Genomic DNA, 12,737 nt, shown 5'->3' on the forward strand with positions numbered 1-12,737 from the left:
AGGGAACAAAAATCAGAACTGGTCATACATTGCTGGTCAGACCTCAAAGAAAAAAGGAAATCCGTATCCCCTAGGAAAGGCCGGATGAGTGCGTCTCTTCTAAAAACTATTTGATTGTTGTCCTATTAAAAACTGCAGGCCTTCTATGTCCCTTCTGAACCTTCATCTCAGACAAAAAGAATGCAGTGAAGAAGGGATATTTCAACCAACAAATGTTGTTTGGACTCTATAATGTTGCAATGGAGGCCTTTTGAAGAAACAACATGAGTACGGTAACTTTTAGCCACATGAGCCCATCTCAGGATGGTGTGGTTTTCTGTTAAACTTAGTTAAAATGATTGTATCTGATGGTCTAATTAGCTTCGGCATCACAGCCAAAACGTTCTGTCTGAATTAGTAAGATGAGCAACAGCTTTGATAAAGAAGTCACTACAGCAGCCTAAGATAAAACTTCTTCAAACCTTCACAATAAAAACCGTAAGGAATATCAGTTGTGCTTTAAGCGTCAAATTAACCTTTTCCAAAATGAAATTAAATAGCTTGCAGTCTCCTCTCTGCTCATAAAAAACCAACAACCTGACTGCTGGGTGTATTGAATGTAGACTGGGATTTGTCTGTGACATCATTTATTAAAGGACGACTTTCAAATTTGTTAATTGCAGCTTGTAAAACCACAAGAAACTATCTCAATGCTGGGAGCTCCATTAATGATGCACTGCAGACAAAAATATGGCAGTTATGAATTAGTTCATTAAATATTTGATCAGTTGTAGGGCTTCTTGTAAACATTTCAAACAGTAAACGCTTCATTAAGACAAGGGATCTCATTCTCAGGACCAAGCTTTATGATTAAAAACTAATATAATGTAACACAGAGATTCTGCATGTGTTGGTGAGACAGTCAATGTGTCACTTAATAAAAAGATGAAACCTAGCATTATTACTTCAGCTAAAACTACAGGGGTTGGACAATGAAACTGAAACACCTGTCATTTTAGTGTGGGAGGTTTTAAACTGGACCAGCCTGGTAGTCAGTCTTCATTGATTGCACATTGCACCAGTAAGAGCAGAGTATGAAGGTTCAATTAGCAGGGTAAGAGCACAGTTTTGCTCAAAATATTGAAATGCACACAACATTATGGGTGACATACCAGAGTTCAAAAGAGGACAAATTGTTGGTGCACGTCTTGCTGGCGCATCTGTGACCAAGACAGCAAGTCTTTGTGATGTATCAAGAGCCACGGTATCCAGGGTAATGTCAGCATACCACCAAGAAGGACGAACCACATCCAACAGGATTAACTGTGGACGCAAGAGGAAGCTGTCTGAAAGGGATGTTCGGGTGCTAACCCGGATTGTATCTAAAAAACATAAAACCACGGCTGCCCAAATCACGGCAGAATTAAATGTACACCTCAACTCTCCTGTTTCCACCAGAACTGTCCGTCAGGAGCTCCACAGGGTCAATATACACGGCCGGGCTGCTATAGCCAAACCTTTGGTCACTCATGCCAATGCCAAACGTCGGTTTCAATGGTGCAAGGAGCGCAAATCTTGGGCTGTGGACAATGTGAAACATGTATTGTTCTCTGATGAGTCCACCTTTACTGTTTTTCTCACATCCGGGAGAGTTATGGTGTGGAGAAGCCTCAAAGAAGCGTACCACCCAGACTGTTGCATGACCAGAGTGAAGCATGGGGGTGGATCAGTGATGGTTTGGGCTGCCATATCATGGCATTCCCTTGGCCCAATACTTGTGCTAGATGGGCGCGTCACTGCCAAGGACTACCAAACCATTCTTGAGGACCATGTGCATCCAATGGTTCAAACATTGTATCCTGAAGGCGGTGCCGTGTATCAGGATGACAATGCACCAATACACACAGCAAGACTGGTGAAAGATTGGTTTGATGAACATGAAAGTGAAGTTGAACATCTCCCATGGCCTGCACAGTCACCAGATCTAAATATTATTGAGCCACTTTGGGGTGTTTTGGAGGAGCGAGTCAGGAAACGTTTTCCTCCACCAGTATCATGTAGTGACCTGGCCACTATCCTGCAAGAAGAATGGCTTAAAATCCCTCTGACCACTGTGCAGGACTTGTATATGTCATTCCCAAGACGAATTGATGCTGTATTGGCCGCAAAAGGAGGCCCTACACCATACTAATAAATTATTGTGGTCTAAAACCAGGTGTTTCAGTTTCATTGTCCAACCCCTGTACTTCTTATAATATTAACGATAATGAATATGATAATAATGTTGATATTGTTTTATAAAATCTGTTTAGGCCCAAAATGTTGTAATATGGATCTGTGATTACGATGTAAAGTTTTCAAACCGTTTCATGCCTATAGATGAGACACAAATGGAACGTTTGGATTCTTATTATTTTTATTTTATCATCTTCTGTTGATCTTCTAAATGTGAATCAGAAAAGCCAACAGAACCCCAGTAAGTGCTCAGCTAATAAAATTATTCTTGGCCTATTTTTGTCAGGCAGGACTTCTAATGTAGAGAAAGTTTTGTTCAGGGAAACACAAAAACAGTGAGTATGTCTGTGGGACGGTGACGATAAAGCAAGCAACCCCTTCAGGGACCCACCTGTGCTGCAGACTGCTCAAATATAAAACACACCATCTGGGCCACCAGACATTTCACCACACAAAAGCATCTTTTAACAGAGACGAAATGACAGTCTTATGATCGTAATTTAGAGCAGCAGAGTTTTCTTGTAGAGCCAAACTTGTTTAAAACCACAAGTGGTGCCCGGTGGGCTCACAGAATGACGTTAGCCTACAAAACATTATTTCTGACTCACCAACACTAACAGGGAGCGCTGCATTTTGTAGGTGGAACCAGATACCCAGGAGAAACAAACTCAGGAAACTCAATGACATGAAGAAAACCAACCCATTATAAAAAAAGAAAACTGGAAATAATCAAAGGATATTAATGTTTAGGATAGCCACCTGCTAAAAGACAAGAACACAATGATCAGGCAAATAACTGAAGCTGGGATGAGAACTGAGAAGCAAATAAAGAATCATTTGTAACCAAAACAGTGAGTAAAGCAACCATGGGAACAATCAAAGAAGTTCAAATGTCACATTTTTAAAGGCCATGATGAACATTAGTGAGGGATATAACCGCTTCATGCTCTATGGAACCCCTGCTGTTGATACTTTACACAACAATATTTTTCTGCCTATAGAAAAACATGTAATCAGGTTTCCTATAAGATCCTGGGGTGCTGACATGGCCATAGGAGAAGTTTGATTTTGTTTGAAGCAACCAATTCATGTTGATTTATCCCCATATTTTATGTGATTATTCTGGTAGTTTAAAGAGTTTTTGATGCCATGCAACCCAACAGCATTCCAAGCAACTCTGGAAGAGAAACAGGCCCACAGCATCACATGTTCTCCACCGTACCCAACAGTGGTCATAAGTTATGTTTGCACATATTGTGCCTTCATTTAAAATCAACATAGAGTTTAGGAAACTCCACACATTCTGGAGATAATGAATACCAGTAATTAATAACTTCAATGTATCCTTACTAATAACAGATGATCTGAAATAAAATAAATCAGTTTAGCTTTTTTAAACTTTTAAAATACTTGTTTGATCAGAAAAAAGTATCCCACACCTGCATTTCTGCAGAGCTATGGGTCAACTGAACAGGGTCAGATAGACTATATGTAGAACCTGATTTGTCATGTTTTTGTGAATAAATAGTGTATCACAGATGGTGAAATTAATCACTGCTCACTGCTTAAAGGTCCCATGGAGAAACATTTACATTCTAGCCATGAACTCCTTCCAAAGGATAACTCAGACCCTCCTACACCTGGGATACATGACAGACGACAGCCTGCGTCAGAACGTCGCCACGTCAGTCTACTAGCATTATCGCCTCTTTCTCCCACAGGCTCAGTGTCGTAATCCATACCGACACGTTGCACAAACAACATTGTCAAAGAAAGTGTGACATTAAAATCAACTTCTGATGTAAAGAGATGGGAATCTAAATTATTCTCTTTGTTCTTGAACCTCCTGCTGGTCCTAACCCTTGTGTTGCAGCCAGATCTTAAAGCTTTTGCAAGTTTGAGCCCTCACTATTAACCACAAGGCCATTGCTCTTTTCATGTCCTTGTTGCTGAGCCAGAAGCTCTCAGAGAGCTTAAAGAGGCTTTATAAAATGAAGGAAAGAGTTACACGGCACCAGAGGAAAGAGGAGCAGCAGGTTGATACAAACGCTTAGCTTTACTCAGTCTTTTTTTTTTTAGCTTCCTCCAGTTCAGCTAGTCAGGTAATTTTAAAACATGAAGACCAATAAAGGAGAGAAAATTATAAGTGTATTTAAAAGCCTTTTTAATGGCTTTGTAGTTTTTGAAGCGTTAATGTTTTATGCAGCTTTAGATCAAAATTGTTGCATAATTTGGCACTTTTCTGTCAAAAATTGCTAGATTTGAGACAGAAATGTGTGAAACATTTAAGTTTTCCCTCATTTTTTTATTTATATCTTGCTTTCAAGTCCTTGAAATGATCTTGAGCAATAGCTCACCTCTTTTTCTTTGGTTTAGTTTAAACTTTGAACGCTTTTCCTCCCATATGCGAAATAGAGAAGGCATTATTTGTGGTTTGGTATCTTTTGTTATTGAATAATCTAGGAACTGTCTACTTTGATGTAATACATTTCCAAATAGGGGATATCTAAACAATTAGGAGTAATTGGAGAAAACTAGGAAAAGATCAGATATTTTGCGTATAGTCGCATATAACATTCTTGCATTCAACATCCCACTTTCACACACCATAACCTGGGTTGGAATTTTTTAACTATTTTAAAGATTCAGATTTGAAGGGAATTAGGTTTGCATAGTTTAATTTCTCTGAATAAAAATGAAACAAAATTCTCTTCTGCATTGGCCCGTGAGTCCTGCATGTTCCTCTAAAGCTGATTATGGACTTTTTCTGTCAGTCAAACTGTAATTACTCGTCTAAAATGGAGCATATGACTAAATAGCAAAGCAGAGATGATAGCATCTGAGAACGGGAGATGGTTTTACTTCATTCTTTAAATGAAAAATGCAGCATGGCCCGTTGACTCAACAAGCTTGAAAGCATAAAGTAATAGCTGTATTTTGTGTTCTTCTAGAATGAATTGTCAATTTCAGCTTTTTTTTTTTACTGCATTTCCCTGACAGCACATCTGCTCATAAACATTCATGAAAATCACCTGCTTTTGGATCCCTTACTGTGAGAGATGGAAGATGGATTGTAACTTCTCTGTTTGATGTTGGATGGGTTATTGCTCAACACATCCTATACTTTTCACACAGAATTTCTTTTTAAGCTTCTTTGTCGAGTTGTCATAACAAAAAGAACTGTATGAAGCTGTACCTAGGGCTGGAATCAGAGGCAAGCTTCTTAATTGATTAATTCATTTTGTTTTTCCAAACTCAGAACTATTACCTGGAAAGACATACAGTCATATTCAACAAACTAAAATGACATTGAAAAGTTAATTTATTACAGTAGCTCAATTGACTAAGTGAAACACTTTATATAAATTAATCACAAACCAACTGATATTTTCAAGCCTTTATTTCTGCTAATTACGCTGATTTTTCATTTATGGCTAATGGAAACATGGCTTTTAAGATCAGAATATTTTTGATACGAAAATTTTGACTTAATATAAAATATGCTTAATACCTGCTTAAAAGGTACTCTGACAAACGAGCCTCATAAGAACACATTTTGTAATGTACCGAATATGGCTGCATGACATCATTAGGATGAATATGTACACTTTTTAAACAGAAACGTCATCTTGTTTTCCTGGGATTAAGCTACTTTTTATAAGTCACTATAAACAGAGACACATTAAAGACGTCACAGGGGTGGGTGTTTTCATTCCTTCCCAATCCACAGTTTACACTTCATCATTTTGACCTAGTTTTCTGGAAGAAGGTCCTGTGTACGACTCCTGGCCAGGGGTCTTTCTGCATGGAGTTTGCATGTTCTCCGCGTGCATGCGTGGGTTCTCACTGGGTACTCCGACTTCCTCCCACAGTCCACAAACATGACTGTTAGGTTAATTGGTTCCTCTAAATTGCCCTTAGGTGTGAATGAGTGTGTGCGTGGTTGTTTGTCCTGTCTGTGTTGCCCTGCGATGGATTGGCGACCTGTCCAGGGTGTACCCTGCCTCTTGTCTGTAGACTGCTGGAGATAGCTCCCCCATGACCTACTATGGAATAAGCGGTATTGAAGATGAATGAATGAATGAATGTTCAATAATTTTAGAAAAACATTTTCTAAAAATAAACCTAACCTCACCTTATGCAGATCTAAAGCCACAGTTGTTTTCTTTTCCGTTTGTTCTGAAGTTTAATCTGGTGGTAAATAAAATAGATGAACTTGGCAAATGGAAGTGTTTTGGTCAAAAAATGTTGCAAGTGAATTTTTTGGAAATTTAGAAAGTAAAATAACTTTCTACAAAATTTGGAGTTTTCATACAATCAAATTATTATCCATTTAAACAATTTAGGAAAGCCAAGAAGATGTATTTTAAAAGATTCCTAAACATACTCAGGTTCTTTTAAAGCACATCTCAGAGACATTGCTACTTTAGGTAGCATAATGGGAATTCAAAAAGCATCAAGCAATGATATCAGGAAAATAAATGTTGACATCTACAAGTCTGGTTCATCTTTGGATCCAAGTTCCAGATGCCTGAAGGTGCCATGTTCATCTGTTCAAACAATTACATGCAAAAATAAAAAGACACCATGGGAATGTCCAGCCATTGTACCATTCAAAGGGAGGAGAGGATGGGGGCAGAAGGAGAAGCTGACCAGGGAGCAATTTTTGCAAGATTGCACAATCAGTTTTGATTGATTGACTCTGAATGGTGATTGGCAGGCCAAACACTGAGAAATCTGGGCTTTCTTCATGTTCAATAAATGCATCAAAACCAAAAGCTCCTATTTTTAATGTAAGTAAATGAATCAGCCTGCAGTATGTTCTTTGATGCACTTTTTTGTTCTGAGTTTGAAAGAAATTAGATAAAGGATAGGGACTTTATAACTTATGGGGATAATCTTCTAATTCATTCATTTTTTATTGGATTCACAGCTTCTCCCTCCATCAGGAAAACTGCAGCAACCTTTTCCTTGTGTTTACAGTTTTTCTAACATTTGCAGAACTATGGTTTCATTTATTCTTTTCTCAGTTGTTACTACTTTCTGATTTCTTCTAACACTTGATCCGAACATATTTTTGTCACACTTGTCCTCTGCCGTTTCTTTCTCTCTCTGTGTGTTCCACATGGTTTCATCATCCTGTCTTTATTTAATCAAGCTTTGTCTGCAGTACTGATTCAGTGAAGTTCTTAACCTTAAACTTCTTCAGCACGTTTGCTAATAAAAAGCCATTTAAATGTTTGCAACACGTATTCTTGGATCATTTCTTTTTGCTAAGAATTGCAATGTGTTTAGTCCACTGCATATAAAGGGATCCTTTGCAACACAAATTACAATGTATGCAACAAGCAATGAAGAAGCACTGAAACACCATAAGAGGTGAAGATGAGAAGAGAAGAGAAGAGAAAAACATAGAAAACTTTGATCAGATCCACTATTCTGGTGGGAAAACTTTGGTTCAGAGCCTCCAAACTCTTGAGATGTTAAAACTACTTAAATAGTGGAAAATGTATTGGAACAGATTCTCACCACAGGGATCAAAACCTCACAGCACAGAAACAGTGAATCAGCATTCAACGCTGGGACAACCCCAATCTCTAGCAGACACAACCACTGAAACACACACTGCATACTGAACTCTGTTTTCACTCTGCTCTGAAACATACTTTCACATGTTACAAAACACAAACATTATTTTGGTGGAAGGTTTTACCCCCATATTCTTCAATTTTAATGTGACACAAAAAAACTTGCTCTAATTTATGCCAATTCACCCAGTAGCTCACTGATCAGCAGACTTGGGGTATGAGCACATGGTGGCGAAGAAACTAGAACTGAAATCCCGTCTTTCTGACTGCATGACAACTAATCTTCACTTTGAGCCACAGTCGCACTGCACTGCCGTGTAATTTTCTAACATTTATCACTGATTCATAACTTGACGATGGTTAAAGAAACATGCCCACAGCATCATAGATCCTCCACCTTACTTAACAGCAACATCTTTTCCAAACGTTTAACATTTGTTCCACAATTCACATATATGATCTTTTAGTGTGATGGACAGATAACATAGCATTTCTCTGTCATGGATTTCTAGTAAAAAAAAAAAAATCAGCTTTTAAAAAGTGAGGTACAAATAAAAATAGCTTTAGTAACAATATTGTACAGGGGATTAAATTGTATTGCCTGTGATTTGATAAAAATATGTCTTAATGTAGGTGTTTTCTTCTCTGATTAAATATTCAGAATTTTCAATATAACATAACCAATATAAGGTTATGTTATTGCAATAAAATATACTATAAGGCTATTCACACTTTTTACCAGAGGTACCAGTGCATCTGGTACCTCTAGTAACACCAACAAATAAAATCAAGTATTTCTAAAGAATATGCAGTTAAAATTCAACAACTGTAAAATGCATACCCTCACTTTCACTGTTGTAAAATGCTCTCAAAAAGTGGGAGCCACACATAACCCTAGGAAGACAGGAGGGTGGGGTATAATTAAATTATTTGTCTCAATAAACTGTGTAAGTCTGTGTGTATCAGAGAGCAGCAGCCTGGTGATCCATCATCAGCAGTGAAGCTGTGGAAGTGGGAGGATGATAAGTGAACCAGAGGAGCATGTTGATGTCAGGGGTGAAGAGTGGCTCTCCATCTCTGTGAGCGCTCCAGAGTGGGGTAGTTTAGGCTTTTAAAAGGGATGTTTTATGGATGCATGTTGGAAAAACCTGCAGTCACAGTGGACGTTCATGCATCAGTGGCGTTTCTGTACAGCAGCAGTCCATCATGTATTTCTAATGATCTGAAGTCATACTTGAAATACAAATTTCTGATATGTTTAATTTACTGACCATATTAATTTTTGCGAAATCAGCTCTGATCAGTGATCAGCAAGTTTCGGAAAACCAGATTTTTTTCTGTTCATTACATGCATCAAAACTGAGAACTTCCACCACTGTCTGTTTGTAAACCGAATCAATCAACAGCATCTATTTTGACAGACTTTTTTTCATCTATACCTGCTTTCTGTGCATAATCAAGGTTTGTGGGCAATGGGTAGGGTCCTGGACAGGTTGCCCCAGTCTGTCACAGGGATACCCCAGGACAATTTAGAGACCACTTGACCTTAACTTGCATATCTCTGAACTGTAGGTTGAAGCTGGAGTGCTCAGAGAGAACTTACACATGTGTCATGAGAACATGCAAACTATGTGCAGAAAAGCACAGGCTGGGATTCAAGCCCAGGACCTTCTTGCTGAAAGGCAGCAGTGCTAACAACTGAGCCAGATCAGAGCACATGTTAGGAACAAATGCATTGATGCATACAAAGGTGCATCTGGTTATTCCTTCATTTCCTTTTGAATTTGAAAACTACAAATTAAATCAAAGAACCTGCAGCACGTTTTTTTTTTTTTTTTTCAGTTTTAGGTATTGCAGTCCATTGAATTAAACAAAATTAGAAACTACCACTCATTTTTTCTATTTTATGTGCTGTAGTTCAAATACCCTCCAACTTCCATCCCCAGCATTAGTGTAACCTGCAGTGCATTGCTTTCTCATTTACATATGGTAGTCTGATAGTATGATAGTTTTACATCTATCTATCTATCTATCTATCTATCTATCTATCTATCTATCTATCTATCTATCTATCTATCTATCTATCTATCTATCTATCTATCTATCTATCTATCTATCTATCTATCTATCTATCTATCTATCTATCTATCTATCTATCTATCTATCTATCTATCTATCTATCTATCTATCTATCTATCTATCTATCTATCTATCATAGCTCAGACTTTTAATTGTTTTTGCCAAGAAAAGCCTGATTGGTGCACCTCTACTAATAATGACAAGACGTCAAGAAAAACATCTTCAGGAAATTTATTTTTTCATAATTGTAGTCAACTAAAATTGCCTCAGTCTTTGTGGTCTGAGAGATTTATGGCGTTTGTCTTGGTGACTTTGTATTTTATGAGCTTCAGGGGTCAGTTTTGTTGTCATTAACACACAGAAGCAGCAGCAGTGTGTCACAGGTCAGTTCCGTCTCCACATCATTCCACATGTTCAGGTGTGTTTCTGCCTCATGCAGCCCTGCATGTTTCTTTGACAAGCTGCAGAATGTTGTAAATAGTATCTCCACATTTGCACACAATAATAGGCAACTGCAACACAACACCGACACCAGCTCCAGAATCACCCCGCAAGCCGATGGAAACCCCTCGGAATGAATGCTGCGTTCAATTTCGCTGTAAATTATCACTATCGCTCAGATTCGCCTGTAAAAATCGCTTCCAAGCCACAAACTTACCCGCTGTGACTCGAGAGACGCCGAGGCAGCCGCTGAGGACGAGCAGGAAAAATCTCTCCATGATCTCTCAAACGCTCGGACGACGTGTGGTCCCATTTATTTACTCGGACCGTGTTGCGCTGCTCGGCATCCACGTCAGTTCACGCGTGTAGTCTGGACTGGCAGGGGGGGCCGCGGCGGTGCAAATACAGCGACTCTTCAGCACCTTGGACAGTACCTCACGGCTCATTCAGCAGCCGCGATTGTCTGCAGAGCTGCAGCTAGCATCATCATCTTCATCATCATGGACTGCGCCGTTCACATGCGTCCAAATGTGCACCAGTCAGATCCCTCCTCCTGCTCAGCAGCGCTCGGCTGCAGCTGCAGACTGAAACGCGCTTTCTTTGTATGTGAGGCTCCTACCCACTGAGAGAGATCGGCAGGCTCTACACTTGAAAACATTCAAGTATAAACGTTTATTTTCTTCAGTCATGCTAAGGAAATGAACATTCTTGGGTTTTCCATCGTGTGGTTTTAAAATTGCAGCCACAAGTGATCACCAAACGCCGAGCCTGACCTCCAGAAGCAGCACAATCGTGTGGGATGAGCAGCTGATCAAGCGCAAACTTATCACCAGCAGCCCTCCAACGCCCCTGCTTCACTTTGCCCACTTTGTGAGCCAAAGCGCCGAATTATCGCTGCCCACTCATCTAATAAATATGCATTCACTATCCCACGCAAACAGTCGCCTCTGTGGGTACGAGTTTATCCACTTCATAGGCAAACCCGTATCTCTTGACTTCACCACTGAGCTGACACCCGCCTCTCCACCTCAGGTTTGTTTGTGAAGCGCCCGAGGCGCACGGCGAAGCGGGCGCAGAAGTGGATTATCGTCTGTGTTACAGTACCTGACAGGTTCCTCGCAGCGTGCTCCAGGACACGAAGCTCTCCAGAATGTTTGTATGTTTGTTTCTGCCTGTGTGCGTGTCCCGAGTTAGAAGACAGCCCACTGTCCCCTAGCCGTGTCCCCAAGAAGTGCTGACTTCGCCCCGCTGTGCGCCTCGATCCACAGCCCGCTGGCTCTGACGTGTTACAGGGGAGCAAAGCAGGTGGTGGAGGGGTTATTGTTCTGCTTTTAACATGCTTCCCTCTCCTCTCCCCTCATCTGTATGTTTGCGTGTAAAAATGACAGCGTGAGATTGTAAGAACATCTGCCTTGCAAAAACTATTGATACCCGTGGAATGACTAACTTCTTCGTATTTTATTGCGATTTTGTCATTGGGGTATGGTGTACTTTTGCATTGAGAACTTCTTTGCTCTGATACCCCTGAACATAATCCAGTGCTATCAATTGCCTTCAAAAGTTGTCCATTTGGTCAACAGAGTCCGCTCCTTTAATTTCTTTTGTATAAATCCAGCTTTTTTTCGAGGGCCTTTGAGGTTTGTCAGTGAACAACCAGAATCATGAAGACCAGGAGACACAGCAGATTAGGTTTATAACACAATCATTCTGAGAGACCATTGACCTAACATGCAAATTAGGTTATAAAACAGGTTATAAAACAATTTCCCAAGCTGTGAACATAGATAAATGCAGGTTAAAAACTTAAATATGATATTAATTAATACAAATAAAGGCTTGAAAACATCAGTCTGTGTGTAATTTATCTATGTTTGTTTCACTTAGTAAATTGAGTTAGTAAAATGAATGAACTTTTCCATAATATTCTAATTTATTGAATATGAATGTATATCCAACTGGTCAAATGCATTATTATTATTATGCTGAGACTGGATACATGACATTTAAATATAGTATCTTACCAGATAGTGCACCAGTGCAGTCCTTTGCACTGCAGTATTGCACACAATGATATTGTAATGATGTGCTTTTTATGAACAATTCTTCAGGTGTTCTGAAGGTCTTTCAGAGGTTTTATTTGGGGTTTGTCTTCTTTACAGATATTTAAATACCAGCTTACATTCCATTTATATACATTAGTGTTAAAATACCACATGTTATAATTCCTTCTTGGCAAAATTAAATCTGCGTTTATTGTGGTAGTTACAGATGGTGCTCTCTTTCGTCTACATTGCCTGTTGTATAAATTAAATGAAGCCCTCTGAAAGGACCTTCTGGCTGAATATTATAGAAACTGAGCTACATCATGGAGGAGCACACAGCTTACTCAGATGTCCTGATTAAATTCAAAGCTCA

The 12,737-nt window shown here is 39.3% G+C and overlaps 1 protein-coding gene across 3 annotated transcripts in view; it reads right to left on the minus strand.

Annotated features, from left to right (window-relative positions):
• The window catches only part of fndc5a (fibronectin type III domain containing 5a), a 53,503-nt gene extending 41,377 nt beyond the window's left edge, over positions 1–12,126 (minus strand). The window contains exon 1 of one of the 3 annotated variants that reach the window (XR_007035134.1): positions 10,540–12,123. Coding sequence is in view for 1 of the 3 variants with exons in the window: in XM_047345782.1 (XP_047201738.1) it covers positions 10,540–10,600 (61 nt within the window). In the remaining 2 variants the exon portion in view is untranslated. Of the gene's footprint in view, positions 1–10,539 lie in introns of all 3 variants that reach the window. The other 2 variants (XR_007035133.1, XM_047345782.1) reach the window with 2 other exon arrangements.
• Between the last annotated feature and the right edge of the window lie 611 nt (positions 12,127–12,737).

This window comes from Girardinichthys multiradiatus, chromosome 19 (genome assembly GCF_021462225.1).
Source record: "Girardinichthys multiradiatus isolate DD_20200921_A chromosome 19, DD_fGirMul_XY1, whole genome shotgun sequence".
NCBI lineage: Eukaryota > Metazoa > Chordata > Actinopteri > Cyprinodontiformes > Goodeidae > Girardinichthys > Girardinichthys multiradiatus.